Source organism: Vanrija pseudolonga, chromosome 3, assembly GCF_020906515.1.
Source record: "Vanrija pseudolonga chromosome 3, complete sequence".
Taxonomy (NCBI): domain Eukaryota; kingdom Fungi; phylum Basidiomycota; class Tremellomycetes; order Trichosporonales; family Trichosporonaceae; genus Vanrija; species Vanrija pseudolonga.
In genome coordinates, this window is record NC_085851.1 from 1,032,411 (window position 1) to 1,060,236 (window position 27,826).

The 27,826-nt window shown below is 62.9% G+C and overlaps 13 protein-coding genes across 13 annotated transcripts; 7 read left to right on the forward strand and 6 right to left on the reverse strand.

Moving 5' to 3' along the window:
* Positions 1–19: 19 nt before the first annotated feature.
* On the reverse strand, positions 20–2,757 carry fabG_3 (3-oxoacyl-[acyl-carrier-protein] reductase FabG). The gene is made up of 12 exons (XM_062770489.1): positions 2,680–2,757; positions 2,510–2,641; positions 2,256–2,425; positions 2,152–2,219; positions 1,968–2,112; positions 1,794–1,926; positions 1,116–1,238; positions 731–903; positions 624–691; positions 442–586; positions 289–401; positions 20–236 (listed from the first exon to the last, which is right to left on the reverse strand). The coding sequence occupies exons 1-12, from the start codon at positions 2,730–2,732 to the stop codon at positions 177–179; spliced, it is 1,383 nt and encodes a 460-aa protein (XP_062626473.1). The 5' UTR covers positions 2,733–2,757; the 3' UTR covers positions 20–176.
* A 150-nt stretch (positions 2,758–2,907) lies between these two features.
* On the reverse strand, positions 2,908–4,100 carry fabG_4 (3-oxoacyl-[acyl-carrier-protein] reductase FabG). Its single transcript, XM_062770490.1, has 5 exons — positions 3,823–4,100; positions 3,635–3,786; positions 3,419–3,588; positions 3,058–3,380; positions 2,908–3,008 (listed from the first exon to the last, which is right to left on the reverse strand). Exons 1-5 carry the CDS (start codon positions 3,853–3,855, stop codon positions 2,943–2,945), a joined length of 744 nt encoding a protein of 247 aa, XP_062626474.1. The 5' UTR covers positions 3,856–4,100; the 3' UTR covers positions 2,908–2,942.
* A 592-nt stretch (positions 4,101–4,692) lies between these two features.
* On the forward strand, positions 4,693–6,841 carry SPBC12C2.09c (ADIPOR-like receptor). The gene is made up of 6 exons (XM_062770491.1): positions 4,693–5,338; positions 5,377–5,654; positions 5,743–5,833; positions 5,891–5,925; positions 5,985–6,175; positions 6,225–6,841. The coding sequence occupies exons 1-6, from the start codon at positions 4,867–4,869 to the stop codon at positions 6,376–6,378; spliced, it is 1,221 nt and encodes a 406-aa protein (XP_062626475.1). The 5' UTR covers positions 4,693–4,866; the 3' UTR covers positions 6,379–6,841.
* A 470-nt stretch (positions 6,842–7,311) lies between these two features.
* Positions 7,312–8,208, forward strand: LOC62_03G003963 (uncharacterized protein; the record flags this gene model as incomplete). The annotated part of the gene is made up of 4 exons (XM_062770492.1): positions 7,312–7,318; positions 7,427–7,818; positions 7,857–7,973; positions 8,110–8,208. 4 exons carry the CDS (start codon positions 7,312–7,314, stop codon positions 8,206–8,208), a joined length of 615 nt encoding a protein of 204 aa, XP_062626476.1.
* Positions 8,209–9,595: 1,387 nt separating this feature from the next.
* Positions 9,596–11,347, forward strand: FUM15_2 (Cytochrome P450 monooxygenase FUM15; the record flags this gene model as incomplete). Its single annotated transcript, XM_062770493.1, has 1 exon — positions 9,596–11,347. The coding sequence occupies one exon, from the start codon at positions 9,596–9,598 to the stop codon at positions 11,345–11,347; it is 1,752 nt and encodes a 583-aa protein (XP_062626477.1).
* A 347-nt stretch (positions 11,348–11,694) lies between these two features.
* Positions 11,695–13,780, reverse strand: LOC62_03G003965 (uncharacterized protein). Its single transcript, XM_062770494.1, has 3 exons — positions 12,787–13,780; positions 12,346–12,748; positions 11,695–12,295 (listed from the first exon to the last, which is right to left on the reverse strand). The coding sequence occupies exons 1-3, from the start codon at positions 13,590–13,592 to the stop codon at positions 11,930–11,932; spliced, it is 1,575 nt and encodes a 524-aa protein (XP_062626478.1). The 5' UTR covers positions 13,593–13,780; the 3' UTR covers positions 11,695–11,929.
* A 1,493-nt stretch (positions 13,781–15,273) lies between these two features.
* Positions 15,274–17,727, forward strand: LOC62_03G003966 (uncharacterized protein; the record flags this gene model as incomplete). Its single annotated transcript, XM_062770495.1, has 3 exons — positions 15,274–16,271; positions 16,314–17,386; positions 17,445–17,727. 3 exons carry the CDS (start codon positions 15,274–15,276, stop codon positions 17,474–17,476), a joined length of 2,103 nt encoding a protein of 700 aa, XP_062626479.1. The 3' UTR covers positions 17,477–17,727.
* Positions 17,728–18,037: 310 nt separating this feature from the next.
* fabG_5 (3-oxoacyl-[acyl-carrier-protein] reductase FabG) lies at positions 18,038–19,059 on the reverse strand (the record flags this gene model as incomplete). Its single annotated transcript, XM_062770496.1, has 6 exons — positions 18,038–18,112; positions 18,168–18,449; positions 18,492–18,559; positions 18,621–18,913; positions 18,962–18,984; positions 19,027–19,059. The coding sequence occupies 6 exons, from the start codon at positions 19,057–19,059 to the stop codon at positions 18,038–18,040; spliced, it is 774 nt and encodes a 257-aa protein (XP_062626480.1).
* Positions 19,060–21,228: 2,169 nt separating this feature from the next.
* LOC62_03G003968 (uncharacterized protein) lies at positions 21,229–23,412 on the forward strand. Its single transcript, XM_062770497.1, has 9 exons — positions 21,229–21,360; positions 21,458–21,871; positions 21,936–22,006; positions 22,057–22,069; positions 22,119–22,358; positions 22,396–22,501; positions 22,549–22,952; positions 23,000–23,091; positions 23,132–23,412. The coding sequence occupies exons 2-9, from the start codon at positions 21,521–21,523 to the stop codon at positions 23,367–23,369; spliced, it is 1,515 nt and encodes a 504-aa protein (XP_062626481.1). The 5' UTR covers positions 21,229–21,360; positions 21,458–21,520; the 3' UTR covers positions 23,370–23,412.
* Positions 23,413–23,603: 191 nt separating this feature from the next.
* On the forward strand, positions 23,604–24,800 carry HMT-2 (Homocysteine S-methyltransferase 2; the record flags this gene model as incomplete). The annotated part of the gene is made up of 3 exons (XM_062770498.1): positions 23,604–23,636; positions 23,674–23,813; positions 23,863–24,800. The coding sequence occupies 3 exons, from the start codon at positions 23,604–23,606 to the stop codon at positions 24,746–24,748; spliced, it is 1,059 nt and encodes a 352-aa protein (XP_062626482.1). The 3' UTR covers positions 24,749–24,800.
* Positions 24,755–25,303, reverse strand: LOC62_03G003970 (uncharacterized protein; the record flags this gene model as incomplete). Its single annotated transcript, XM_062770499.1, has 2 exons — positions 24,755–24,772; positions 24,950–25,303. 2 exons carry the CDS (start codon positions 25,301–25,303, stop codon positions 24,755–24,757), a joined length of 372 nt encoding a protein of 123 aa, XP_062626483.1.
* Positions 25,304–25,926: 623 nt separating this feature from the next.
* Positions 25,927–26,369, forward strand: LOC62_03G003971 (uncharacterized protein; the record flags this gene model as incomplete). Its single annotated transcript, XM_062770500.1, has 2 exons — positions 25,927–26,077; positions 26,125–26,369. 2 exons carry the CDS (start codon positions 25,927–25,929, stop codon positions 26,367–26,369), a joined length of 396 nt encoding a protein of 131 aa, XP_062626484.1.
* A 671-nt stretch (positions 26,370–27,040) lies between these two features.
* On the reverse strand, positions 27,041–27,727 carry LOC62_03G003972 (uncharacterized protein; the record flags this gene model as incomplete). The annotated part of the gene is made up of 1 exon (XM_062770501.1): positions 27,041–27,727. The coding sequence occupies one exon, from the start codon at positions 27,725–27,727 to the stop codon at positions 27,041–27,043; it is 687 nt and encodes a 228-aa protein (XP_062626485.1).
* Between the last annotated feature and the right edge of the window lie 99 nt (positions 27,728–27,826).

Sequence of the window (27,826 nt, forward strand, 5' to 3'; positions counted from 1 at the left end):
TCCGTGTCATCAAAATCAGTCACCTGGACAGTTGTGCATACGCCGTCGGCGACTGGCTGGCTACTGCCTCACGACGCAAGCTACAACGCCGCTACCGCCACTCGGCATGCCGCCTGATTAAGCACCTCGCTGCACGTCACCCCGCCCGCGTCATGCCGAGCCCCGAGCTTGCTGCATTAGTTGATACCTCCGTCGACGAAGAGAATCTGGCCGGTAATGTACGATGCGTCATCCGACTGTGGGGGGTGGCGTCAGTCAGGGGCTATTTAACACTGCCAGCAAGCTCACAGCGAGGAACACGGCGCCCTGGCCAACCTCCTGCGGCAGGCCCCACCGCTTGACGGCCGTGTGGGCGACAAACTTGTCGAGCGCGTTGTGCGTGTGGTCGTCGCGGGTCATGGCTGGGTGTAAGCTTGGGTGTGACCTGAGGGCTGCACTCACGCGTCTCGATAATCCCCGGCGCGAGCGCATTCACACGGATGTTGTGCTGGCCGTACTCCTGCGCCGTGACCTTTGTGAGGTGGCTCAGAGCGGCCTTGGACACGCAGTACGGCCCCGTCTCTGCGAGCGGGCGGTGGCCCAGCATCTGGGGTGGTCAGCCGGCGGTGCTGGTATCAACTCACACTCGAGATGTTGACGATGGCACCGGGTGCCTTCTCAGCAAGCAACGCCTTGATAAACTCGCGCATCCCTGGGGTTTGTTAGAATCCGCAGCATCCTCTCGACCCACCTCGCAGTGGCGCCCAGTAGTTGACGGCAAAGACCTTCTCCCACTCGCTGTCTTCAAACTCGTGCAGCGACTTGCCGCCGGACGGCACCCCTGCCGCGTTCACGAGCACGTTGGGGGTCTTGCCAAATGCCTTACGGCCGGCCTCGATGGCCTGGAGAAACGTTTCGGGTTTCCTGTGTGTATCAGTCAGTTCCCTGCGTCGCAGACGCCGGAGTGATGCAAGACATGTGTCGCGACCCAGCCATGCTTGGCGTTGTGCACTCTGAGGTGACACCGTGACCATGGCAACGTGGGTAACGAGCGGCCACGCCATTCTTCCGCTCGCTGGCAGCTCGTTGCCATGGCCACCGCTGTCGTTGTCCCCACCCTCGCCCTCCCCACTCACGTAACGTCGCCCTGCACAAACTCGAGTCCGTCGATCGCGGCAGCCGCTTCCCGCGGCGGGGCGAGGTCGATGCCGACGATGCGCGCCCCGTTCTGCGCATACAAGGCGGCGATCTCTCGGCCACTGCGGGCGTAAGTGTCTTATCTCGTGCGCACGGGCGCACTGATCGCTCACATGCCAGAGCTTGAGCCAGTGATCTGACGTCAGCCAAGTCACCTCGTCCCCGTGCTCACGATGGCAACCTTGCTTTGTAGGCGCTGTGTCGGTGGTGCTGGTTTTGCCATTATGTGGTGGCGTGGATGCCGATGGTGATGCGATGGATGCTGATGGTGAAGTAGCAAATGTGAGTGAGATGAGGACGGGCCGCGGCGCACGTCGCTTAATGGGAACTCGTATGAGACAGTCGTGGTCGCCTTTGCCGCTGAGGTCATTGACTCCTCGCAGCAGCAGTGACACTGCAACACTGCAGTATGCGGCATGTGGGCAAGTTGCGTGGGGGTCCCGCATCCGGCATGCCAAGCGGGTGAATCTCGGCAAGGCCAGCGAGAGTGATGTAGTCATGTGAGGGCTTTGATTCGGCCGTAGCTGCGCGCTACAGACACTTGACGCATCCACTACTACATGCACTACACATCAACATATCCCCCGTCAACGGGCAGCACAGCGCCCGTGACGTACGATGCGTCGTCGCTCGCAAGGTAGACGACGCTGCTGGCCACCTCGTCGGCGGTGGCCCACCGCTTGATCGGGGTATGCTGCATGAGCTTGGACGCAACGTCGGCGTTGGCATAGGTCGTGGTACGGGTCATGCCTGCGGTCAGTCAGCGGCGCAGCCAGCCCCTCACTACACACCAGTCACAGTGTTGCCCGGCGCGACGGCGTTCACACGGATGCCCTTGTCGGCGTACTCTGCCGCCGCGACGCGCGTGAGGTGCGACAGGGCCGCCTTTGAGATGTTGTACGCCGTGCAGTTGGGGAACACGCGCTCGCCCGCAATCTGCGAGTCGTCAGCACACGACCGGCTTAAGCAGCTCACACTCGACACGTTGACAATCGCACCAGTCCGACCCTCATCGACCAGGTATCTGATAAACTGCTGCGAGCCTGTGCGTCAGCCACTTCACAGACAACCCCACCCACCCTTGAGCGCCGACACAAAGTTGGTGCCGAACACTACGTCCCAGTCATCGTCGCTCATGTCGGCCAGGCTGTGGTTGCGCAACACGCCAGCGTTGTTCACGAGGATATTGGGGTGCGCGCCGTAGTTCGCCTTGGCGGTCGAAAAGGCGATGGCCCAGGTGTGGGGGTCTCTGTGGGGCGGAGGGGGGGGGGAGGTCAATACCGAAGGCTCCCTCTCAGGCGTACTGCCAGACGACCACGCCGCTCCAACCCACCTCACATCGCCCTCGACGTGCTCCAGGTCCTCCGTGACAGGGAACGCCTCCTCCGGATCCTCGGGCGTATGCAAGTCGATCGTGACCACCTTGGCTCCGTGTTTGAGGAACGCGGCGACGACGGCGCGGCCACTGGGCGACCGTGAGCTTGGCCCAACTCGACCACCTACATGCCACTCGCGGCGCCGGTGACCAGCGCAATCTTTCCTTCAAGGCGGGGCATGGTGAGTTTGTATGCAGGGGGTTGCGTCGGGGTCGTTCTTCAACCATGCTACAGCACCCGTATACATATGCACCGGCACCGACTCACGCGACCCGGCTCGACCCGGCCAGATCGCCAAGTGCGCCACGGCCAAGAACGACCGGTCGGTCGGAGCAAGACGCCCGCCACAACGCAAACGATCCACGCCACTGCATCCATTTCTACAGCCCACTAGTTGATGACCAGGCCGCCGTCGTTGACGAGCACATGGCCAGTGACGTAAGATGCCTCGTCGGACTGGGGTCGTCAGCGAGCCCCGTTGGCCCCGTGCCAGGTGCCCACTTACCGCAAGGTACACGATGCTGCTGGCCATCTCCTTGGGCTCGGCCCAGCGCTTCAGCGAGGTGTGGGCGAGCAGCGGCGCGTCGCGCTGGTCGACAGTGCCCTTGGTCATGGCGGTGTGCGTCGCGCCGGGTGCGATCGCGTTCACTCGGATACCGGACGGGCCGTACTCTGTCGCGGCGGTGCGTGTGAGCTGCGCGATCGCCGCCTTGGAGAGACCGTATGTCCCGAGGCCGGGGAACGCGCGGAGGCCAGCCACGCTGGCGACGTTGACGATGGAGCCGGTACGCTTTTCGGCCAGCAGCGTCTTGATGAACAGCTGCATGCCTGCGGCTCAGCGCCGCCGGCAGACACACATCACTCACCCTGGAGCGGAGCGCGCAGGTTGATGCCCAGGACGAGGTCGAGCTCCTCGGGCGTGATGTCGATCAGCGGCGTGCTGCGTGCGACACCCGCGTTGTTGACCAGCACGTTGGGGTGCGCGCCCCAGTTGGCCTTGGCCGTCGAGAACGCGCGGGTCCAGGTCTGCTGGTCGCTGCGGCGCGCGTAAGCTGCGCGTCTCCCGCCCGCTGCCGGCTCACATCACGCTACCCTTGACAAACTCAATGTCGTCCGAACGAGGGTACCCCGCGCCGTCCTTGGGCTCGTTGACGTCGACAGCGAGCACGCGCGCGCCGTTCTCGAGGAAGGCCTCGACCGTCGCGCGGCCGATACCGCTGCTGCTGCCCGTGATCTGGGGTCAGCTGTCATCGCCACACACACAACACACGAGCGCGATCTTCCCTGCGAGCCTGGCTGTCATGGTGAAGTGGAGTGAACTGGAGACGCTGAGTATCGAGCTGGATAGCGAACGAGCTTCATCATCGCAGCTTGGACGAACAATGTACGGACCGTGCCAAGAGGGCCCTGGTGGCGGTGGCTTGTGGCGTCCGGGTGAGCTGCAACCGGGCCGAGGGAGCGAGTTGAGCAGCCTGGATAGACATCGGATCAGAAAAGGTAGACGAGGCCGTGCGGTTCATAGCCGCACGGTTGGGTGCGAAGTGTTCCGGAGGGCAGGAAGGTGGGCGCCTCCTGGAAGGGGGCTCACGGGCCCTCTCCTGGAGTTATACGGGGAGGTGAAGTGTTGTAGATGGTTGCATGCATTGAGTTCACAACCGTCCATGATGGGAGGCTTGCAGCGTCGACAACAAGTCATGCAAGAGGCAGCAACGTGCGGAGGAAGGTGAAGGAAGTCTCCAAAGCCTCCTTTGGGGTTGTGGCATAAAGGTGAAGGAAGGTGATGACCCAATCACCCTCCCAAGCGCTCCTCTACCTTCGCCACGCCGCAGTAGCAAAAGATACGTGCTCGCACGCTGAGTCGAACAGCGGTCGGGTCGGAAGCAGTGTTCAAAGAACCACAACGACCAATGATAACCACCTACACTATACGAGCAGATTATTTCATATTTTTCGCGATTTTTTTCTCACTTTTAAGCGGAAGTAAAAACATCCATCTAGAGTTACGTCAACTCCACGTGGTCACCGGGGCCCCTTTGCCCTCCACCTCTTCTGTTCCCATTCCTGGCCCATGCATCCCCCCGTCGAGTGTCCACTTGGACTTTTGGTCGACACTTTGGTGTACACACTGACAACTACAACCCACGACGACAACAACTTTTGCACCGGTATCGACTCGATAGATCTTGCCCAACTCCCCTTCAGCCCCACTATAGATAGCGGCGAGACCCCCCGCGCCATCCACGCACTGACGTGGAGCCTTAAAACAGTTACGTGCCCGATAGCCGCTAAGGACACAAGCCGCTCCCATATAAACATGTCACGCCGCTCTCTGTCCCCCACGTCTCCTACCACCTCGTCGCACTCGCGCTCGTCCCAGTCCCACACCATCACAACGATCACCGCCCGCGCCGTCGCCCGCTTGAGCCACGACGACAGCGATACCGACTCGGAAGACGACATCGTGGTCACTGTCACTTCGTCCAAGGCGTCGCCTGCGACCAGCAGCCTGACATCGCGCTCCTCGTCAACCGCTTGGGCCTCGAGCACCAGCACCGCCTCCTCTCCCTCCCCTGCCATGCCCGACGGCGAGAACACCCCCCTCGTGCCCAAGCACGACCGCACGCCAGCACACGCACTCAACCACCCGTGGCACAAGAAGCCCAAGCTCCTCACCTATGCCGAGAGCCTGCGCCTCGTCCCGTGGCAGACGGACAATGAGTGGATCACCAGGGGATACCGTCCCCAGCTGAGGAGCATTCGCTCGTGTCTGTGGAGTGCTATCGGGTGTAAGTGTAAGAATGTGTACAACGCTGACCTGGCGAAGACGTCCACAACGAGACGGTCAACATCCACACCCACTCGATTGGCGCGGCATTCTTCGCCTTCCTCCTCCCGTACCACCTCCTCTCGACCCACTTCCCGTCGCTCGGTGGCTTCTTCCCGACTGTTGCCGGTGGCGCTCCAGTGGCTACGGTGGCTGACAAGCTGGGGATTGCGTGCTACTGCGTGTGCGCAGTTACCTGCCTTGGCCTCAGCAGTTGGTTTCACACGGTCCAGTGCTGCAACCGCGAAGTGTGTGCGCTCGCCCACTCTGGCGACTATGTGAGTGTTTGTGATGGGGCGCACCGCATCAATGTCGGGCTCGGCGCGGCCCGAAACCCGCGAGGAACCACACTGACGTAGACAACAGATTGGAATCGTCGTCCTCATTGTCGGATCCATTCTGCCTGGAATGTACTACGGGTTCCATGGCAGCCTCGGGCTCCAGGTGTTTTACATGGGTACGTGGTTCCAGGGTAGTTCATTGTCACGAGCTCGACCTTGACTAACCTCATCAGCTGCCATCCTCGGAGCGGGCATCACCTCGGGCTACGTGAGTACCAGTTGGCTAGGCACGATTCCGGTGGCACCCTTGACTAACCAACCGATCAGATTGTCCTCTCGCCTCACCACAAGGGCCACCGCTGGCACCGCACCCTCACCTTCATTGCCTTGGGCCTCTCGGCAGTCTTCCCTGTGGCCCATGTCATGATTGCCAAGGGCCTCGACTTTGCCCGTGACAAGATGGGCGTTAGCTACATTGTCGCTGGTGGCGCGAGCTACATCTTCGGTGCTCTCCTGTAGTGAGTTGATTCTGGTATCAAAAGCAACCACGTCGCTGACGCCGTTCAGCGCCGGCCGCATCCCCGAACGCCTTGCGCCCGGCAAGTTTGACTACATCGGGTCATCGCACCAGATTTTCCACTGCTTTGTCCTCCTTGGAGCGTGGTTCCAGTTCTCTGCGCTTCGCTGGATGTCAGTCGGCAGAGCCGTTGGTGGCTGGTGAGGTCAGAGCCCCGTTAACGATGGTGGTGGGAACACACGGCCACTTTTGAGCCAACTCGCCAATCATCATCCTGCCTCTAGGAGTAAACTAGAATAGTCATCGCATAGCGTTTCATGTGCATGTAACACCCCCGATACACTCTGTACCTTGGGGAAGAGTGTTCATCCTCCGTCATGGGACTTTGTTGGTCCCGACCCGCTGACCAGAAACACTTGCTTCCGAGGCTGATACAAGCGGCGTTCAAGAGCCCAAAACAGGACATGTGCCTTTGGTTGTCAGGGGAAGTGGAGCAGAGTAGCGAACAGGGATGGCCAAGATGACCAGATAGATGGGGCACAGGCGAATGGAGGAGGTGACAACTACCGATGGAGTGCGGATGAGGTGCCCGCGAGGTATCACGATCGGTGGTGGCCGATCCGATCTCGTGGCATCACGCGTCGAGTCTAGTGGTAGAGTGGCCGATACGCTCCACGCGGTATTGTGCCCCTCCGTGGTGTGCAAGGCACAAGGCGACGCATGCACAAGTGTTTTCTGGGCTTGCATCCGATATCGACGCGCTGATTATCGTGAAAGCAGCGCGCGGAAAGTGGCAGCAGCAGCAGCGAGGGGCGACGTGTGCCACGGTACCGTTTTGGCGCTCAACACCGCTAGACCCCGGGCCCACGTCGTCGACAGGAGCGTCATCGCGCTGCCTGCCCTTGTGCTTCGCGTCTTGGCTGCCTCTGGCTTTCGGTAGGACGTGCTTACGGTGTACGGTGTACGGCCTGCAGGTGACGGGCTGCGGCATTGTGCGCGCGCGCACGCGCGTGCGTGTGGTGGAGCTGCTGCCTGCCGACCCACCGAGCGAGCGGCACGGAGCACGGGACGCGAGGGGGAGGTGCGCCTGGGTGGACTATTCCGACGCGCGCAACGTCATGGCCTGGCTTAATCAAGATGTTGGGTGCTTCCTTGATTGGTACGAGGGGGCGGAGTAAGTGGTGAGCAAGCGTCTTGATGGGGGATAGATATAAGGTGGGTCGGGGGGAGGAGGGGGAGGTGTCCCCAGCAGCTCCTCGACCAGCGACAACGACAACAACAAAGACAACAAAGACAGCATCGACAGCCCTGGACAAGGTGGCAACAACATCAACAGCCGACCCCGCACTGCTCCCACCACCCACCCACCAACACCACCCAACGCGCCTCGCTCTCACCGCCAAAGGGGTGAGACCAGACCACACCGCGGCAATCTCTGCGCCTGGCCAACCGAAGGGACAAGTCGCCGCAACACGCACCCACAAACCCACAAACCCCCACCCAACCACCCAAGCACGACCCATGCGTCTCCTCTTCCTCGTGTTCATGGCGATTACCGCCATCGCAGTCGCGTCGCGTCACGAAGCGCGCCAGAGGCCACAGCGCGTGCGCATCAGCCAGCGCCCAGGCGTCGGAAAAGTCTATGTGGCTGGCCCCGCGGCGCGTGCACCCACAGAGGCCAGCTCGACCACCACGGGCAACTCAGGGCCGGCTGCACCAAGGCCAGATGCCGCCATCTCGGGCTAGTGACGACCGACGGAGGACGTCGACTAAATAATTCCTTCACGGGCTTTGCTTTGGTGAGTGCTATACGGGTATGCGGGCTTGGTATTGCGGCCATTACTTTGTACTGACAATTTGGGCACAGACTCCGCACTCCGCTTGCTTGCTTGCTTGCTCGCCAAGATCGCTTGCCTGCTTGCTTGCCTACTTCAGTTGTATCAGTACGCCGCATTCGACGACTCACCACCCCACTCGCCCACCGGCGCCACCCACCGCTGCCCACACCGGGCCCCACATCCCCCCCTCCTGTAATTACAATGTCTCAACCACGTCTCAATCACCACTGCACGCACAAACCAACACCTCTCTTACATGGCTTAGTAGAACCAGATACGCATGGACACATGGACAATGGATGTCTTACCAGATCTTGTGGCCCGGTGGTGCTCGGCGGTGCTACCGACCGGCGGAATTTGACCGCAAGGAGGATGGATACATAGTGCACGGGGTAATAGCACGGCAAGCGCGCTCTTGGTGCTCTCTGTGCTGGCCGGCCGGCACGACTTAACCCACTCGTTCGTTTGAGGTATGGGTGGTGCGCTAATTGGCTGCGTACCTGCTGCCCTCGGTGGCCTCACGCCTCACCGAGATATCCTCGCAGCCAAGACAAGCTTTGCCGCATAGAACACGAAACGAGGCACATGCCCGCGGCGTGACGGCAGCGAGGTGAGAGGATGGGACTATCGCCATCGAGGGGGCAGGACGTCGAGATCATGGGAACAGGGACCCGCCGTGGAGTGCGGGGTGCGAAACCGCCGAGGAGTGGAGTTGGGCCTTACCCAACAAACATCACGACCGATGGTGGTGCAAACAATCCGCCCGTAAATCGTCATCCATGCATGCATGTGCCGTCCAGTGCGCTGCAGCTACATTCCATTCACGTCAGCTGCACGCCCCCAGAAAGCCAAGCGCAGCTTGTCGGACGCGTCGTCTGCTCGGCCACTACGCCCACGGATGGAACGACTAACTAAAGCAGCTGCCAGCCCAGTGGGCAGCCGGGGTCGCGGTGGATGCCCACGGGGGAGGCATCGCTGGCGTCGCGGGGCAAGGCAGGCCAGCAGCGCTATCGTTGCCTGATCCAGCAGCGCGAGCATGTCGCATGACGCGGGATGGCCCTCGACGTCAGACCGAGAATCCCACCGACCGAGCAAGGGATGCCCGGCTAAGACATGGTTGTGGTGGCGAGAGAGAGGAACTCGGCCCAAACCGCCCAAGCCGCCCACGCCCACGCCGCCCAAGCCAGAGTTCGGCCATCGTCGTCGCCAATGTTTGACACTAATGCGACACACCACCTGTGGTCGTCGCGATGCCCTCCTCGCCCTCGCTGTTGGCTCGTCTCTCTATACGTCGTCAAAGCTAACACCTAACGAATTCTAACCGACCGAGCCCGGACGCTGGCGTGTTGCCCTGCGTGTTGCAGCTGCTCGCCCCCATCCCCCCCCTCTCTGCGAGGCCTGCTGTCTCACCGCAGGCCCAGACAACGTATACCGGCACTCAACCATTGCAAGGCCGGCATCGCAGGCGCCACCCGTTCAAGCCCACTCGCCGGGTTAAATAGTCCAAACGCGCTGAACCACAACCCCCTCTCCTCCCAGCAGCACCACTCCTCACTGTACGACCCAGCAGCAGTGCCAACACCATGTCCAACTCACTCGTCAGCCTCGCGCTCCCCGTCCTGGGGAGGGTGTCGGTCCCGCGGGTCATCGAGTTCCCCTACACTGGCTTCTCAGCCTACACGCTCAATGTTCTCCTGTCGCTCGTCGCGCTGGGCATCTTCGCCCTCATCTCGCCCTTTGTCATCCTCGCCCTCTACCGCAAGCACAAGTCGGTGTACAAGAACCTCCCCGGCCCAAAGCCCCAGACCTGGATCGCCGGCAACCTCCTCGAACTCGTCTTCCAGAAGAGTCTGATCGTCTTCGACAAGTGGGTCAACGAGTATGGCTCGACGCACAGGTGGATGGGCATCATGGGCGTGACGCGCCTTACGACCGTCGACCCTGGAGCCATCAACTTCATCCTCCAGAACGTCAAGCTCTTCGAGAAGCCTAGGGGCCAGCTGCTCGCTCTCAAGCGCTTCATCGGTGACGGCCTCGTCAACAACGAGGGTGCTGCCCACCGTCGCCAGCGCCGTGCTCTCAACCCGGCCTTTTCGCCTGCCCACATCCGCGACCTCGGCCCCATTTTCCACCGCCACGGTGAGGCCTTCAAGACCCGCATGGACGCCATCTTCGACGGCACCGTTACGGACGAGGCCGTCATGCAGCAGGAGAACCTCAAGTACAAGGACGAGAAGAACGGTCTCGGCCTCGACATGCTCATGCTTTCCGAGCGCTCGTCTGGCGACACGGTCGGGTCGGCCATGTTCGGCTACGAGTTTGACTTTATGAACAACCCCGACCACCCTGTCATCCCTGCCCTCCGCCACGCGTCGTACAAGGCCATTAGCGACGTGGACCGCGGTCTTGCCGAGCTGTGGGAGACGATCCCCTGGATGGACAAGATCCACACGCCTGGATGGAGGACTGGAAACATTGCAAAGGTCACTACCCAGAAGTACGGAAAGGAGGTAATCGAGAAGAAGTTGCAGCAGCAGGCCGAGATCAACGACTATGAGGGCAAGGACGTCCTCTCTCTCCTCGCACACTCGATCGGCCAGGACCCCAACCTCCGCGAGGACCTCAGGCTCACTTCAGGCGAGGCGCTCGACCAGTTCTCGACCGCCTTCCTCGCTGGCACCGGCACGACTGGCAGCGCGCTCGCGTGGGCCTTCCACTATCTGGCAAAGAACCCCAAGGTGCAGGACAAGCTTCGCGAGGAGCTCAACTCTGTCGGCACGGACGAGCCCGACTCGGACACGCTCCACAGCCTAGTCTACCTCGAGAACTTTACCCACGAGCTCATGCGCATCGAGGCGCCTGTTCCCCTCGTCGCCCGCGAGCCTCTGCAGGACATTGTTCTCCCCCTCTCCCGCCCTATAGACGGCACAGACGGCACAAAGCTCGACAGCATCCTGGTGTCCAAGGGCACCATGATCCTCATCCCTGTCCAGTCGGTCAACCGCGACAAGCGCATCTGGGGCGAGGACGCCCTCGAGTTCAACCCCGACCGCTACGACCGCAACGGCCTGCCAAATGAGAAGATTGTCAGCTCGTACGGCAACATTCTTTCGTTTATCGGCGGCCTGCGCAACTGCATCGGCTTCCGCTTCTCCATGGCCGAGTTCAAGCACACGCTCTTCTGCGTGCTCCGCCACTACTCATTCGAGGAGCTCCCATCACGCCCCGAGATCGCCGCCCACCTCCCCATCGCCGTCACCCGGCCACATGTCGTTGGCATGAAGGGCGAGGAGTCGTACAAGATGCCCATTCTCGTCAGGCGACTCGAGAACTAGGCGAGGCGCAGCGGCACAGGCGCAGGCGGATGCGCAGCCGACGACGACAACGACGAAGAAAGAAGTAATGTAAAACCCGACGAGCGTCAACAAGTCACTCCATAAGTTGTTCATCGTAGTAATCTGTTATGCACTGGATGGAAACGACCAGTTCCACTGTCACTGAATGTGTCTGTGCCGTGGCTCAGAGGTTGCAGGTTGTTGGGCTTGTTGAAACGTGCGTGTGGCATGCAATGCGTTTGCCACTCGGTTCGCCACCCACCCCTCATCACCACCACTCTCAACCCGCCACTCGACTGAATGCATCGAATGCCACGTACGCACACAAACGCACACACACGCCAGCGTGGGTGACATCTTGATAAGCAGCACGACAGAGCTAGTCTGGGAAGTGAGATGCAGACTGCCGGCGGCCGGACGGCGCGTGGCAGGCAGCAGGCGCCAGCGGCACAGGCAGCACAGGCGGCCGTCGCGGATGGACGGACGTGTGGCGACTGGCGTTCGTTCCCGCAGGCCTGGCCGGCTCGCCGGGTGGCTGCGGCGCTGGTGTTGTGGTTGGCGCGATAAACCCACCGAGATACGCTAAACCCACAGCGTGCGCCCTACGCTGGCGGCGGCATCGCGCCACGGCGCCACGCCCGTGACGTACCCGCTCGAATCCATGAGCTCCCAGCATATCTCGAGCACGTCGCGTGGGGCCGGGTAATGCGGTCCGAAGGAGAGCGCCGTCGCGTGGGTTATCAGTTCCTGCAAGCGCGCGCGGAGGGCCACGTCGCGCGTGTACACTGCCACGATGACCAGCGGCCACTGGAAGCCTGGCATGCTGGCCGCGTCAGAGTCGGCGACGAGCTCGACTGCGCGGCGGGCACAGCGCTCTATGCGCGCGTCGTGTAGTGGGACTTGGAGGACTTCAGAGAGGAGGAGCACGCGGAGGGCGGCGCGCATGACCTGGGCGTGGGGTCAGGCATGTGAAGACAAAGAGCACGGAGCCGACTCACCTCGTTGCCGCGCTGTACACGCGCGCTCTTTCCCACCTCGTGGGCGCGCACCGCGCCGACCTCCCACCCTTCGCCCAGCTCGTCGAGCAGCGCATGTGCCCCAAGGCGTACCTCCATCGGACGGTGCCCCTCAAGCTTGTCGGCCACGAGGGAGTTGACGCGGGCCAGGAGCGCCGTAAACGCCGGCGAGAAGCCAAAGAAGCGCTCGACCCATTCTGGGTCCTCGTCGTCTGGTATTGTTGGGCTCGACTTGCGTGCCCCGCACGCGCTCTGCATCGTCGCATACGTCGATATCATGCTTCGAAGCGAAGGGCATGTGGCCGTCACGTCGACCTCTGGCTCGATCGGGTCGAGGCCGCCGCCGGAGAGCATGTCGGCCATGTACCGGATAAACAGGCCCATGCTGTCATTCAGCGCCGTGCTTTCACACTATTGACTCACAGATACTCGTCCCCCTTCCACTCTTTGCGTGTGAGCTTGACGCGCACGAGCTCGGCGCCGGCCCGCGTCCGCCACTGCGTCGCCTGCGACCGCCACACGGCGCGCTGCGTCTCCCCGTCCTCCATGTTCGCGCGGTGCGTGTATGCCAGCTGCAGCAAGCACGCGTGGAGGTAGCTGCGCATCGGGTGCGCGTGCAGCAGCACGGCGACGAGCCGCGGGAAGAGCTGCGTCCAGATCCAGTTGTGCTCCCGCCCCGGGGCGGAGAGGATATCGACGCAGCCGCGCGCCTCGAAGAAGCTGATTGCATGCGCGTCGGCCTCGGACGGCGCGAGGGACGCCAGCGTGAATGTCGCCAGAGGGGCGTGCGGCGCCAGCGCGAACCGGAGGAGCGCGGCGATCGCCGCGTGTGCAGGCGGCTTGGTGTCCACCCGGGCACGCTTGATGACAGGCCGGTTGTCGTCCGGACCCGAGGAGGTGGCAGCCGGCCCCGCCACAACCTCGCCGCTGTTGCCGACATACGGCCCGGCAGCCTCCCAGCTCGCGTCGCGCTCGCGCATGCCCTTGCGCGGCATGCGCCCGCCGAGGTTGCGCGACGGGTAGAAGCACGCCTCGTCGTTCTCCCAGCAGCGGCGGCAGGCCGCCTTGGTCCCGCTCGCGTTGACCGGGCCTTCGGGGCACTTGACGCGCGTCATGCGGCACGCGCGACAGCCCGTCGACGTGCGCGTGTGCCGTTTCCGCTTGACCCCTTGTGCTGGCGTGGTCTGTGTGCTTGTGCTTGTGCTTGCTTCTGCGTTGTTGAAGATCATACCGGTGCGAGTTATTCTTGACCCCTCGCGCCTCAAGAGTGGCAGCCGTCATATATGTTGCTTGCTGCCGAGTTTAGCCAGAACTGTGTTGCCGGCTCATCACCACTCGCGAGCCACCGGATCGGCTCGGCAGCGACTACAGCCTGCGGCTAGCGAGCGAATCGTTATCAGGTGGTACAGGCTGCACCTGCTGGCTGTTGCTTTTTCACCGTGTAGAGATTTTCCAAGCGCTTTGAAAGCAACGTGCGAGTCGGATGCGGGCCGGCAAGCAACGGTGCCGCGGGGGTCCTCCTGGCTGGGGGGTGAGGCTTGTAGTGATCCTCCCCTCGGATGTAGCCACCGTCTCGGCGCCGATTAGCGCCGGTTGTAAGCAGGACTTTGCTTCATTGCGGATGTCCGTGGAGAACTTGAATGAGCATGATCCATAAAGTCGTGCAGTCAGCGCGCAGCCGGGCCGGAGGGCCAGCCGTATGCTTGGCCGGTGGATCTAGTAGCAACGCGCCGACCGAGTACCAAGTGCATTCCGCTAGATCCAAATCCAGCTCTCGAGCAAGTGAGCGATCACACAAATAGCAGCAGCTTACAGGCTACATGCAGTGCTGGGCAGTGTCTCGTAGCTACTACCGTGGGTATACATAAAGCATGGGAACGACGAGGCGGGGAATGCGGCCTTCCGAGGTTGAGGCCGCGCGCGAATAAGTGGTGCAACAAATGAGCACTGCACGGCGAGGCGGGGCGAGATAGCCCACCACCATCGCCTCGCTCCGGCCCGTCAGGCCCGCTCACACGACCACAAGACCAGCCAAGCATGCTCAATCAAGCATGCACAAGCATGTCCAAGCATACACTCCCTCGGTGTCGGGGGTCGTGACGCAGCGACCGTCTCCACACAACAACGGGGGGCTTAAGTATCGTGGTTGTGGGAATCCCTGCCCCGGCCCTCCGTAAATACCGTAGGTGTGCGGGGTGGAGGGGTAGGGGGTCGGGTCCGGGAATCACGGTGCGCCAGTCGTCAGGTGGCCACCGAGCGGGTTCAGCCAGGCAGCCGGCCCCGCCAGCGACGCGAGTTTGTCGGCCATTCCGTCACGAGCAGTGCATCACTTGTTACTTGTTCCCACCATGTTTCGAGCTTACTGCCTTTCTCACAGCTGCCCTCCGCCTTCCCCGGGCCAAGCACACCTACAGCTCCACTCGTCACGACTCACTCCTGACCTTCTGACCTACCTCCCTCTGGCATGAGACACGCCTAGGCTGTACCAGACAGACGGCGCGACCGGGTTCCTCGCCCTGGTACCGCCGCGAGACCCGGACGCTCACCCTGCGCGTAGACCACTCTCTCTGACCCTCTCCTCATGCCGCGCAGATCACTAGATCCCAGATCTTTCGGACAGTGTACCCCGCCGTTGGCGCGTTCCACGTCGTTCCCGCGCGACCGGGCCGGGCAGTCCGCGCCTAGTGTCGCAGCAGCCTAGCAGTGCCCACTGATCGACGTGGCTGATCCTATCGATGCACCGCCTCCGTTCTGTGCGGGGCCGGTGGGCGGCTCCGGCCAGAGTGCCGCCTTATCTCCCGGCCGCAGGAGGACAAGTCGTCACAAGATATAAGAATGCGAGCGGGCATGGATGGACAGTCCCAGCCCAGCCCGTCTCCGACTCCAAAACCCAAAGCCCCTCGGCGAGCCATGACCCTCGACGAACTGAAGCGCGAGCTCGTCACAACAGCCCCGTCGTCGTACCCGTGCCCCTGCGCACACTGCGTCCCGCCCCCGTCGTACTCGGCGCCCGACGTGCCGCCGTACCCCCGCCCCAGCAAGGCCCGCCGCCGCAGCAGCAGCAGGAAGCGCGGCGCCGCCCAACAAAAGTTTCTGCCCGAGCTCGAGAGGATAGACGAGAACCCGCCCCCAGAGTACAGCGAGGCGTACTGGTCCCCGCTCGCCACGCCGACAGAGCACTCGTACCCCCACGCCTACGCGCAGAGCTACTTCCCGACGTCGCCGTGCTCGACGCTGCCGCCGTGGTACTCGCCCACCTCGCCGTGCTCGACCCTGCCGCCGTGGTACTCGCCCTCGTCGGCCTCGTCCACGCCCCACTCGACCGCCCCGTCCTCCCCCACTATCTCCTCGTACCCCTCCTCACCTGCCACTTCGCCCAGCTCCACACATCTGCCCTGGTACCCGATGCCGCAGGCGTACACACCGCTCCCGCGTGCTGAGCACCGCAGCGTGCCCTCCGACGCGGGGGCGTACGAACTCACACCCCTCGCCAACCCCGAGCCCTCCCTCATCCCCGACGACCCCGACTTCGATCCCGACTTCACCGGCGCACGCTTCAAGCGCAAGTCGTACGACCTCGCCTCGATGGACGGCAGCCGCCGACGCCGAGGAAGCCCCGCCGGTTCGTTTCTCTCCGACCGCACGCAGTCCTTTCGGAGTACTGCGGCCAGCTCGCGCGCTCTTCTTGAGCCTTACCGCTCCCCGTCGCCGGAGGTAGGTCGGCTGGCCGCATGGACGACAGGTGGCGACTGGTCGGCCGTGTTCCTCGCCGCTGCTTGGACTGGAGTCGCGCTGGGCATGGGATACCTCGCCGCAAGTGTGTACCTCCTCATCCGGGCCCCGGGCACCACGGCGCCACACAGGGTGCCGTACACCGCCGTGTTTGTTATCCCCACCGCGCTGGTCGGGTGGGTGGCGAAGCGGGGGCACGCGCTACGCTCGCGCCGGAGGGCAAGCGCCTTCGACAACCTGGAGCAGTGTACGGTCACCATCCGGGGCGCAGGTCGCCTCGGATCAATCACGCTCGTGCTCGTCTCGGCCCTCGCCCTCGCGTCAGGTAGCCTCGCACTCGCCCCTAAAACTGGCGGCCGCAGCCAATACGTCCCCGTCGCGATGGTGTTCCACGCCGCGTCGCTCGCAGGACTGTCACTCTGCCTTGCGCTGACTACCACGGCGCGGAGAAAAGTCAGCTTCACGACGCTCCTCGACCAGGTGGGCACCCACGACGTCTACCCTGTGGACGACATGGCCCGCGCGCCCTACTTCATGTACCCTATTCCCGCCGAGGACATGTGGGGCATCGCACGCGCCAACACCGCGCTGGTCGTGGCGGCCACCTTGCTCTCACTCACCTCCGTCGGGGTCTTCGCGGCCGCGACGGCGTTCGGGCTGTGCTGGCTGCACGGAGAATTCGGGCACTGCGCCAAGCTCTCATGGACCACCGAACCTGATGACCTGGCCCTCCGCCTGCCGTTGTCGCCACTCGCCGGCACACTTGCGTGGCTCGCGGCGCTCACTGCCGTTTTTCTCCTCGTGGAAAACACCCAGCAGACGCTCGAGGTCCTCGTCATGCGTTCGTGGTGGGAGAGTCTTTGGGCGAGGCGGTTCGGCGGCGAAGTGGCCGGCCACACCGTCGTCGAAGGCCAAGGGGCCCTCGCCACTCGGCACCACCTGGTCTACCTGCCGTTGATCGCGGCATTCGAAGCCTGGGTGATCGCGAACGCCTTTGTCGTTCTCGGGCCCCACCTCGACCTCGTGCCCGGGTTCTGTGCCGCCGCGGCCGTGATCCTCATCGCCCACGCCGCCGGCACGGCGCTCGCGCTGCACGCGCTCGGGAGCTGGAGCGCCGACGGCGTCCGCAGCTTTGGCGACAAGCGTTCGTGGCTCATGAGCGGCCTCGGCGTCGCTGGCCCAGGAGACAAGTGGGGGAGTGTGGTTGAGCCTTCGCGCGACGCGGGCCGTCCCGGAAGGCTCGGGTTTGGCTTCGACGTCGCGCCCCCCGTTCCCGGCCTGTACTCCTATGGTAAGTTTCCTCCCCTCGTTTCACACCGCCACGAGTCACACCTGACTGACGGCCCCAGCGTATACTGGTGCGACGCTGTCGAGGAATTAATTTGTAAAACATAACCACCACTAAAACTAAAACGGCCACTGCCACTCCTGCGTTTAGTCACGGTGGCTGACTTTGGAAAACCACGTCGTGGTGGATCGGTGCTGGCCGACAACTGCTTGCTGGGCACGTAGTATAGATGCATTCTTGGGTTTGTGTGATTTTTGGGAATGGAATGCGTAGCTACATGGCATGCCGAACGCTGGATCATTCTTAAGTGTCTCGAGGAGGCAGAGACGACCGCCACTTCGTCCTCTTCATCACTCTTCCTCGTTTCTTGTCCGTTGCCAGAACCGTGCCACTGCCCCAGACAGAGAACCGTGTCACGCCTCGGGCATCGGGGGACAAGGCGACCTGCGCGATCAATCAAGGCTGACCCCCAGACACCGTGGCACGTCTCTCTCGCCAAGCGCGCACGACATGCCTCTGTCCTCGTCCTTCCGTCCACCGTCGCCCTCGCCCTCGTTCTGCCCACCTACCCCAACGCCACGCCGTCACGCCACACATGATTGGTAGGCTGCGTCACATGGCACACAAAACATACAATACAAGCAAAACAGCACTCTAAACGAGCCCCAGGGGCTGGTCGTATCCGCCGTGGCAGAGCACCTGGCCCGTGATGGCGGCGGCCTCGTCCGACTGGGGTGGGGCGTGAGAACGGAACTGAATGGACGGCCATGGTCGGGGCACTTACCACCAGGTACAGCACCGCATGCGCCACCTCGTCTGGCGAGCCCCAGCGGTTGAACGTCGTGTTGTCGAGCATGGAGAGGACGTCGTGCGAGGCTGCGTCGGGCTCGAACGCGTCGAATGCGGACGACTTGGGGGAGACGGCGATGACACCCCCCGGCGCAATGGCATTCACGCGTACCCCGCGATGTGCGTACTCGAGCGCCGCGGACCGCGTGAGCTGCGACACGGCCGCCTTGGAGACCTCGTACGCGACGCCCTGGAGCATGGGCTGGGATCCGGAGATCTGTCGTTGGTCAGCACTGTTGTTGGACAGCTGCACACTCACGTCAGAGATGTTGATGATGGTCCCCTGGCGGTTCTCGCTGAGCAGATACTTGAGGAAGACTTGCATTCCTGGGGTGTGTCAGAGGCGCGCCTGTCGCCTGCCTCCGCCGCGGCGGGCACCGCCACTCACCGTGAAACACGGCGTGCACATTCACGGCGAACACGACGTCCCAGTCTCGTCGTGGGAGCTCGGCGAGCGCCGCGCCGCGGTGCACGCTGGCGGCGTTGACGAGGATGGAGGGGTACGCGCCGAAAGTGAGCTTGGACGTTGAGAACGCCCGCGTCCACACACTCGGCTCGGTCACACTCCCGCGCACAAAGATGACGCCCTCTGGCAGCGGCGCCGCCTTGGTCGGGCTGTCCATGTCGATCGAGAGCACGCGCGCGCCGTACCGCGCCAGCGTCTCGACCGTCGCGCGTCCGCTTGGCGGCGTCAGCAGTGTTCGTCGCTCCCACTAGATAGTCGCTCACATGCCATTACTGCCGCCGGTAACCTGCAATTGTCAGCACGCTTCACGTGTCTCGGGACCACGTACGAGTGCAACCTTTCCGTCTAGTCTGATGGCCATGGTGTGGGAACTGGGGAGGGGGGTGGAGGACACACCAAAGCTGACACAGATGGGATACTTGTACCTCCTGCTTGTTCGTGTCTGTGCGAGACGTGAATCTGCATCAGCCTTTCAACGCCGCGCGCGCGCGCGCCATCAGTGTGCGTCGTGTGTGTGTGCCTCTCGCCTCCTCGCCTCGATGCGCCTCGCCTCGCCTCGCCACAACCACCCCGCACACAGCCGATTTTCACGGCCAAGGCCATCACATGCCTGCCGACCCTGCTGCGTATTGCCACTGAACCCGAGTGAAGCCGAAGACTATTGCGCATTGCAGTGTTATCTCTCTGACGCCATTGATTGCGCAGTGGGGCGCCAGGAGCCTCGGCGTCGGCGATGTATAGGGGCGCGATTGGCGAGGGTAGCGAACGCAGGCAGCAGGTTTCATTCTATAAGCCCTTGCCCTCGAGCTGCACCAAATCTCTTCCCCAGGCAGCCATTTTCCCACCCAGGAGCGAGAAGCAGGGCGAAGCAGGCCGCGTCCTGGATATCGCGGCGGGAACTACGCAGGAAGGGCAGGGCACCATCCACCCCACCCTGGCGTCGGTGGGAGCCAGCTGACCAACGAGCTCGGTCACGCGATCCTGCGTAAACCTCACCACGGCGCATTGGCGGGCGATTACTGGCTCGTGCGTCGGCGCCGAGCCTTGCTGTCCTCGCTTCTGGCCTGGGCCAAGAGCTCGCGCGCGCGTGGCGGCGGCCTCGGCTTCTCCGGCTGGAGAACGGGGATAGCGCTCCACCGACGTTTGAATTGATTGATCGATTAATGCGGCTGGCTCTGTGGGGCTCGTCGGAAGCAGATGTGACCAGTCGTCCGCGCCAAGGGCTGCTCGGAGCACCTGCTGCTACTGGAGAGTTCTATATGGTGCAATCACCGTTTGCAAGTTTCGTCTGTTCCCCGCTGGCCGCTCGTGTCGCCGCCACTGCCAAGGGACCCAACGTCGCTCGGGGCCCGAAACAGTCGGCGTCTGACCGACCTGTGGCGCACCTCCGGCGCCGTATGGCCGGTCACGACGGTGCAATGGACGCCGCCATCAGTCATCGCGGGCGAGTTAGCCAGCCCAAAGTCGGTCGTCCACCGATACGATGGCGAGCTGCCATGGCAGGTTGGTGATCGGTGGCCACAAGCGCGCATGCAGGTCACCTGTCTGCTCGCCCGTCGTCCTGCAGCAACCCGCGCGCAAGCCGGCGCCCGACTGCTGGCTTTTGGCGGGCTGCCCATCCATCTCCGCTCGAGGAGGTTGGTTGGCCCGCTGTCTCGTCTGCCCAGTTCCCAGCTTTGATCTTTGATGAAGTCTTTCTCAGTCACCCGCCGTGTTGCGCTATCGATGCTTCACTCTCGCCCTCGGCTTCTCTGGACACTCATCCACACCCTCATGCTATCTGCGCGACCAACAAGTCCCCACCTCTACGTGACTCGTCCAGCTCGAGCTGACGGTGTACGGTGTCGCCTTGAGGCCGAGGTCAGATCGCCGCAGGCACCACGAGGTCATGGTCTGTGCGTGCTGCGTAAACAACGGTGGTCAGTGCGTCGGATTTGACCGAAGATCTGCAGCCAGCCAGGAGGAACGCGTCACTGCTCCTCGGTCGTGCTGACTGACTTTGACGCGTCGCGTCGGTGTCCAGTGCTGAGTGCGGTTATTCACACGTGTCTCGACGTCGCGTTCTTGCACGGTGGGCACCACCCACAGTGGACGGTCGTGCATGTCAGCCAGGCGAGCCAGCTGGTGTCTCTATTGTTTCCTTTCCATCGGGCAGTCTTGAATGGCGCCTGGCGCCTCTTCCCAGTCCCTTTTACGTCAGCGGCGTTAGTGCTGTTGGGTTCCACCCTCTGGCCTGATCCCGTCTGCGTCTATGCCGCCAGGTGGTGGTGGGCCTGGCCGCCTTCCCTTGCCTGTTTGCCTGCCTGCCTCTGCTCTGGTGCCTCGACGCGCCCAGACTTTTTGCTCTTCCCGTGGTTCAGGTAGCAAGCGCGGCGCAGCGCAGAAAAGGCACACTGGGCACAAAAAAGTCGTAATCCATTTAGACTTTTGTACCCACGCGTATTGTAATGGCCACCCAGATTCCAATACCTTGTCTCGTCGACTTAGGGTTGGGCTAGGTCGACTTTTTACCCTTTCGGCACCATCCATCAATCACCCTCGCAGAGTCATTTTCTAAGAGGCCTAGGGCCCATTACACCACCTCCCCGGCAAGGCTGGGCTGATCATAGTGGCGGCGGCGGCGGCGTGGGCACCCAGGGTCGTCCCGCCCATCCGGGCAACAGTGAGTAGACCGGCAAGCTTGCGAGGACGCGCGCGCTACTGCCTGCGGCCTTCCGACACAGACACGATACTGACACCACTCTCTCCCCAACTCACAGCTCACGTTCATTCTTCTCCTTCTTCCACTCCACATTCTGCGTGTGACGCGTCACTGGCTCGCCATGGCATACCACTACACGCCGCTCGGCAAGCAGGTCGGCCTGAGACGATACGTCCCACCATTCCTCGCAATCTTCGTCTTCCTCTCGGGCCTGCTGTTCATCGCCCACAGCTCGGGCGTCAGCATCACCGGCGGCGGCAGCGGCCTGCACAACCTGTCCGACCCAGGCTCGCGCGTCGCGTCCAACTCGCTCCTGCCCGCAGCTGGGCCTTACCACGACCTCGCCTACGTCCCCGAGCCGCACGACGAGATCACCGAGGAGAGAAAGGGATGGAAGTGGTACAACGACGCCAAGCTCCGTGCGCTCACGGCGTGCCAGGCGCGCGGTGACTGCCATCCCAACTCGGCAAAGGTGAGTCGCCGCACCGCACAGACACACGGCACCACGCCCCGCTGCTCTCATGCTCACACGCCAGATTGTCATCTTCAATGTGTGGTACTGCAAGATGGCAGTGTTTGGCAACTACAAGGGTGGAGAGGGAACTTGGTGAGTAGTTTGCTGTGGGCCGGCGCGATGCGACGTAGCTGACAGCGCAGGTTTATTGGAATGGTACGCCGATAGCTACTGAAGAACCTTGCGCGCTGGCTAATGATCGCAGAAAGAATCGCTCGAGCGTCAGGGATACACCGTGCTCATTGTTGATGACAGCTGGGGTGAGAGTTACATCGCACACGCTGTGAGCACTGCCCCTAACACGTTCACAGAGGAGACATACCACATCTACAGACAGTTCCCCAACCTCGTGACGCACGTTGTGTCGATGGAGGAGCAGCACGAGCAAAAGTTCAAGGAGTGGGCCAAGACCAAGGACAGGCCATGGGGCATTCCCCACTGGAAGGTGGGTTCCGTCTTGAGAGGCCCGCTGACCCGTGCAGCACTTCCGCTTCAACTATTACCAGACTGACGGCGGCACTGTGGTCGGCGACCGCTGGGTCATCACCTGCGAGCCAGAGTGGAAGGAGATGGACAAGGGCTTCAGGAGTAAGTAACGCATACGGGCAACCAGGACCACAAGCTAAGCCACCTAGACTTCTCGTACATCGGATACGCGATTGAGAAGGACCCAGACTACATCCCATTCAACGAGCGTCCTATGCGCGCGTACGTCCTCGGCAAGCACCAGACGTTCTTCTACCCCCGGGCTCACCAAGCATGGGGCCTGGACTATTACAAGAAGGCGCTGGACGAGATCCGTAAGGAGATACCCAAATTTGAGATGGTCGGGTCGTTCTTTGATGAGCGGAGTCAGGAGGACCAGAAGAAGGAGGGTCCTCTGCCTATTCCAGAGGGTATCATCAACCTGCCCAAGCTCGGCCCCAAGGAGTTTGACAACGAACTCCGCAAGGCACGTCTGTTGCTTGGCATAGGACACCCTACGGCCAGTCCAAGCCCGTACAGAGCTATGGCCAGAGGTGTGCCATTCTTGAGTCCGGTGAGTTGTTCAGTCGCGTGGTCCTGCCCTCAGCTCACACCCTGCAGTTCAAGCTCATGATGACCCCGCCTGGCAGGGAAGATGACCCATATACTTGGTCCGACTCGCAGCACGACACGCTCCGTCGCGAGACGCCACCGTGAGTTGTCGAGCACCGAGCGTGCCACTGACACCGCCAGACTCGTGTACAACGTCCTCGAGTTCAACTACACGGGCATGGTGGAGGCGATCAAGGCGGCTATGGTGACGCCGATCGAGCCGCACGTGTACGACCGCATGCTGCAGCCTGCGCTTGACGAGCGCGTGCGGTACTGGATGGAGGCCGACTGGGAGACTGAGGCGAGGCGGATCCTCGACCTGCGGCTGCAGGGCACCGAGACACAGCGGAACAACTGGGTCGAGGTGTTTGAGATGTAGATGGCTTTGCATGGCGGGCGATGGGCGCGCGTTGGTATCGATGCATCTGGTATTCTGGCGACATAAGTCGCATATCGACTCGGCTTTGAGTCAGTCAATCGCCGTAAGCGGATGACGCAGAAAAACGGCGGGTCCAAAAGTTCAGAGCCCAGGATTTGTTGTTGTTGCCGAGGTTCTTATAAATCGAGTAGAGGAGTTACCCTGCCCACTTGCCTTCCCATCTCACCTCCCACCATGACTCGCATTCTCGTTCTCGATGGAGGCATGGTACGTGTACTGCTGCAGACCAAAACTGACCGGCAAGGGCGCGACGCTCGAGGAGCTCGGACACGACTGCTCCGGCCCGATGTGGGGTAGCGAGCTGGTCACCTCCAACCCCGGCGTTGTCACGGCTGCCCACAAGGGCTTTGTCGACGCCGGCGCGGACATTATCGAGACGGCTACGTGAGTGCGCCGTTACCACCGTGTTCCCAGCACTGACCCATGGCCCCAGCTACCAGATGACGGTCGACTCGCTCTCAAGGGCAGGCCACTCGAGCGACACGCACGCCGCTGTGCTCGGCAAGGCTGTCGAGCTCGCCGCGGACGTGTCCGCCGCCTCGACGTCAGCCGTCGCGCTCAGCCTGGGCGCTTACGGCGCCACGCTGCCCGGCGCGCAGGAGTACCGCGGCTTCTATGCGCCCCCGTACGGCCCCAAGGCCTACGTCGAGGACAGCGACGAGAACGTCAACTACTCTACCGGCGCCGAGTTTGACGGGCATGTCGCGGCCCTCGCCGCGTGGCACCTCGACCGCCTGCGCGTGTACGCGGCCGAAAAGTCGTGGAACTCGATCAAGTACCTTGCCTTCGAGACGGTCCCCCTCATCTCAGAGTACAAGGGCATCCGGCTCGCCGTCGAGCAGCTGTTCGCCGAGCTGCCGGCCGACGCCGCGCGCCCGCTGTTCTGGATCGCGTCGGCGTTCCCCAACGGCCACCCGCAGCAGGACGGCAAGGGAGGCCGCGTGAGCGTCGACGTGCTCGTCGACGCGCTCCTCGAGGGCCCCGGCGCACGCCCGCACGGCATCGGCATCAACTGCACCGCGCCCGCGCTGCTCGACACGCTCGTGCCCGAGTTTACCGCGGCCGTCGCGGCGCACCCTGCCGGCCCGGCACCGTGGCTCGTAATCTACCCCGACGGCGGCGACATTCTCGACCTGGTCAACCGCAAGTGGATCCGCCAGCCCGGCCAGTCGCCGCCCGAGTGGGCCGCCAAGCTCGCCGGCATCGCGCGCTCCGCCGAGGCGGCGGGCGACGGCAAGACGTGGGGCGGCGTCATTGTCGGCGGGTGCTGCGGCGCCATGTTCTCCAAGATCACGGCGCTGCGCCAGGCCTTGCTTTAGGGTTGGTTAGCGGGAAGACTGGACCTGGACTGTAGTAGTGTATTCATGTTGCATGTGGATGTGCATTGGCAAAGGCGGAGCGGGTGGCGGGAGGGCGCAGTCAGCGCGCAGGCGACCGGCGCCGGCGCCGGCGCCGGCTGGCCGGGCGGTGAGACAGTGGGCTAGAGCTGCCGTGAGTCACCATGCGGGGAGCAGACGTACGTTGTGCCACGGATACGGCTGGACGATGTCCGTGCTAGCCGGAGCAGCGGCAGCGGCAGTGGCAACGGGCACGCTGTCCATCTCCACCTCGGCTTGTTCGGCTTGCGTCGGGGTGGCGGCGGCGGCTTCAGCGGCCGGGCCTACGGCGGCCTGGGGGCGGGGGCGGGTGTCGTTGTCGCTGACACCCGCGTTCTGTGCCTCGCTGCTGCTCGTTGCCTCGCTGTGCGGCCCAACCTTGATGACACCATCGCCCTCTTCGCCCGCCTCGGGAATGGTGTAGAGGGAGGGGTAAGGCGCGGGGCGTGGCCCCATCGGCGCGGCGGTGCGCGGGCGGTCGCGCGGGTTCCAGGACATGGTGGGTGTGGGGTTGTTAGTGGACGAGCCATCAGCGGTTTAATGTTTGTAGAGGACAATGAGCGGGGAGGGCACATGGACGGGCCGGGGCGGGGTGGAGGGGGGCAAGCGAGGAGGCGATCATGGGGCGTGGTTCTGAGGCGCAGGGGTGGTGCGGGGTATGTGGCGACGTGATGTGCCGGTTGCTTGTGTGCATGGTGCATGCTCAGAGGTTTATGGGTGTACATCGTTAGTCCGTCGCTGTCACTTGGTGCGACTGGGATAAGTGACGGATGAGGGATGGCACTTCGGGGTGAACGGTGGTTGCAACCCGTCCTGGCGAGTGCCACGCCTCCACCACGACGCGAGTGCCACGCCTCCACCACGACGACGTTACAGTACAAACCTGCCTCACGTACGTTTTGAACTTGTTTTGAGCCGTCGCGTGCATAAACAACGGCGCGGTGACGATCATGGCGCGTTGAATGAGTGCTGCTGTGCAGTCGATAAGGAACAATGATGCCACGGACGCGGCACCTCGCTTCGCCATTGTGGCCACTTTCGCGCCCTCCCCGTCCCAAGGACCTATATCAGCGAGCCCCAGCGCCAGTTACCACACCCACACCACCACCTCCAGCAACAACATGTCCACCAGCGCCAACGCCCGCTACGCCACCAAGCCCAACTTCACCACCGAGTGCCGCTTCAACGCGGACAACCGCGCCGCGATCCGCATGGGCGTCGTCGGCCCCTGTGGCCGCCGCTTCCCCGGTTCGTCGGGGTACTGTGACAGCCGTGAGCCCCCTTCCCTCCCTTCTTTGAGCCCGCTGACACCGCGCCAGACGACCCCAACGCCGGATACTACGAGCAGGAGGACGAGCCGATGGACGTCGATACCGAGTCTGAGAGCGAGGACGAGCTCGTCGTCGTCCCCCCGCCCAAGGCCCAGCCCAAGGAGGTGGCGAAGGTCAACAAGGTCGAGGTGAAGCCCGTCCCCAAGGTCGTTGCGCAGGCGCAGGCGCCGGCCCCCAAGGTGCCGCTGCTTTCGAGCCGCATCATTACCAAGCCCCTTCCCAAGCGCAAGTAGAGGCCCTTGTGCCCGCTGCGCTGTTATTTCCATTGTCTCGTTAGCATTGTATGAATACTAGTTTAGTTGTCATTGTTTGGTCGGGGTGTGGCGGTTTCAGATTGACACAATGGGTGGCGTGGCACTTTGGGGGGTGGGCGGTCACGCGTGCGTCAGTCGTCACACAACAGAGGTGCGCGTACAAGTACATGTGTACAACAAGACGCATGAACTATGGATCGAGGTACCTCTTGCATCACAAGAAGGCTCTTCCTTGCCAGTTTCCAATATGCCCTCAGATCTTCGCCCCAGATGCGCCAGCACCACCGTCAACACCTGCTGCCAGTCAGCCCCACCCACCCTAGCCCGAACTCACCATCACCAGGCCACAGCCTCTTCACCACCCTCGCCCGCTCACGGCGCCAAATCTCCGAATAGCCCGGGGGCCAAAGCGCATCCAACACGCGTCCGCGCTCTCGCCGTGCCGCACTCTCCCACTCGGCACGAGCTGCCCCTGCCTCGCTGGGGGGCCAGAGGGCGCCGGTACCGAAGTCGATGAGACGATACTTCTTGCCGTCGTGCAGCCAGTGCTTCGGCTTCGCTGAACCATGAAGCACGCCGGCGCCGTGTAGCTCTGCGTATAGCCTGCATATCGCTTTCCTGCTGTCAGCGGGTTCCGGGTGGGGGAGGGCTCACTTGTCCGCCAAGGGAAGTCTCTCTGCCTCCATTTTCGGCTCGACACCACAGTCCTCTAACAACACACAGAATACCGTCACCTCCCCTTCTGCTGACACCAGCCGATGCCTCTTCTTCCTCTTCAACAGGTCTTCCCGCGCGGGCTGGGACGACACGAACAGCCCATAGTGAAACGGCACGACCGCGCCGACTAACCCCCGGGTTTGGAGGTACCCGTATATGCTCATCTCTGTCGTGAGCTCGTTGCTGTTCGCCACGTCGTCGGTGAGCTTGGCGACGAGGCGGAAAGAGCCCTTCTTCGCCTGGAACCCAGCCCAGTTACGCCCCTCCATGATGGCCTCGCCGACAGTGATCACCACGCGCTCGCTCTCCCCCGTTGACTCCGCCACCCGCGCACCGACCTTGTCGCACTCGACCAGCAGCGCGGCCGCCGTCTTGTCGTACGACTCGTCGTTGGACGCGATGACTCCCGGGAGCGGCCCGACGAACGGCTCGGGCAAGTCAGCCACGTGGCTGACCCGGTCGGCAGGCCGCGTAGCCAGGGGCGGCTCGAAGACGAGCCGGATGGCGTGCATTGGTGCCACTGCTGGCTGTGGGGGGTTCGACGCTGTTGGCGGCTCCGGGAGCTGCGTGGTGGCCGACGCTCCGGGGGCGAGTTCGGTGTCGGGACGAGGGGCCTCCATGGTGGGCGAGGGGCTCAAGTCGGCTCCTGGACGGGTGGGGGGACGGCCACGAGGGCCAGTCGTCGCGAGAAGCTGGAGTGGGACAGGGGAGAGCAGGAC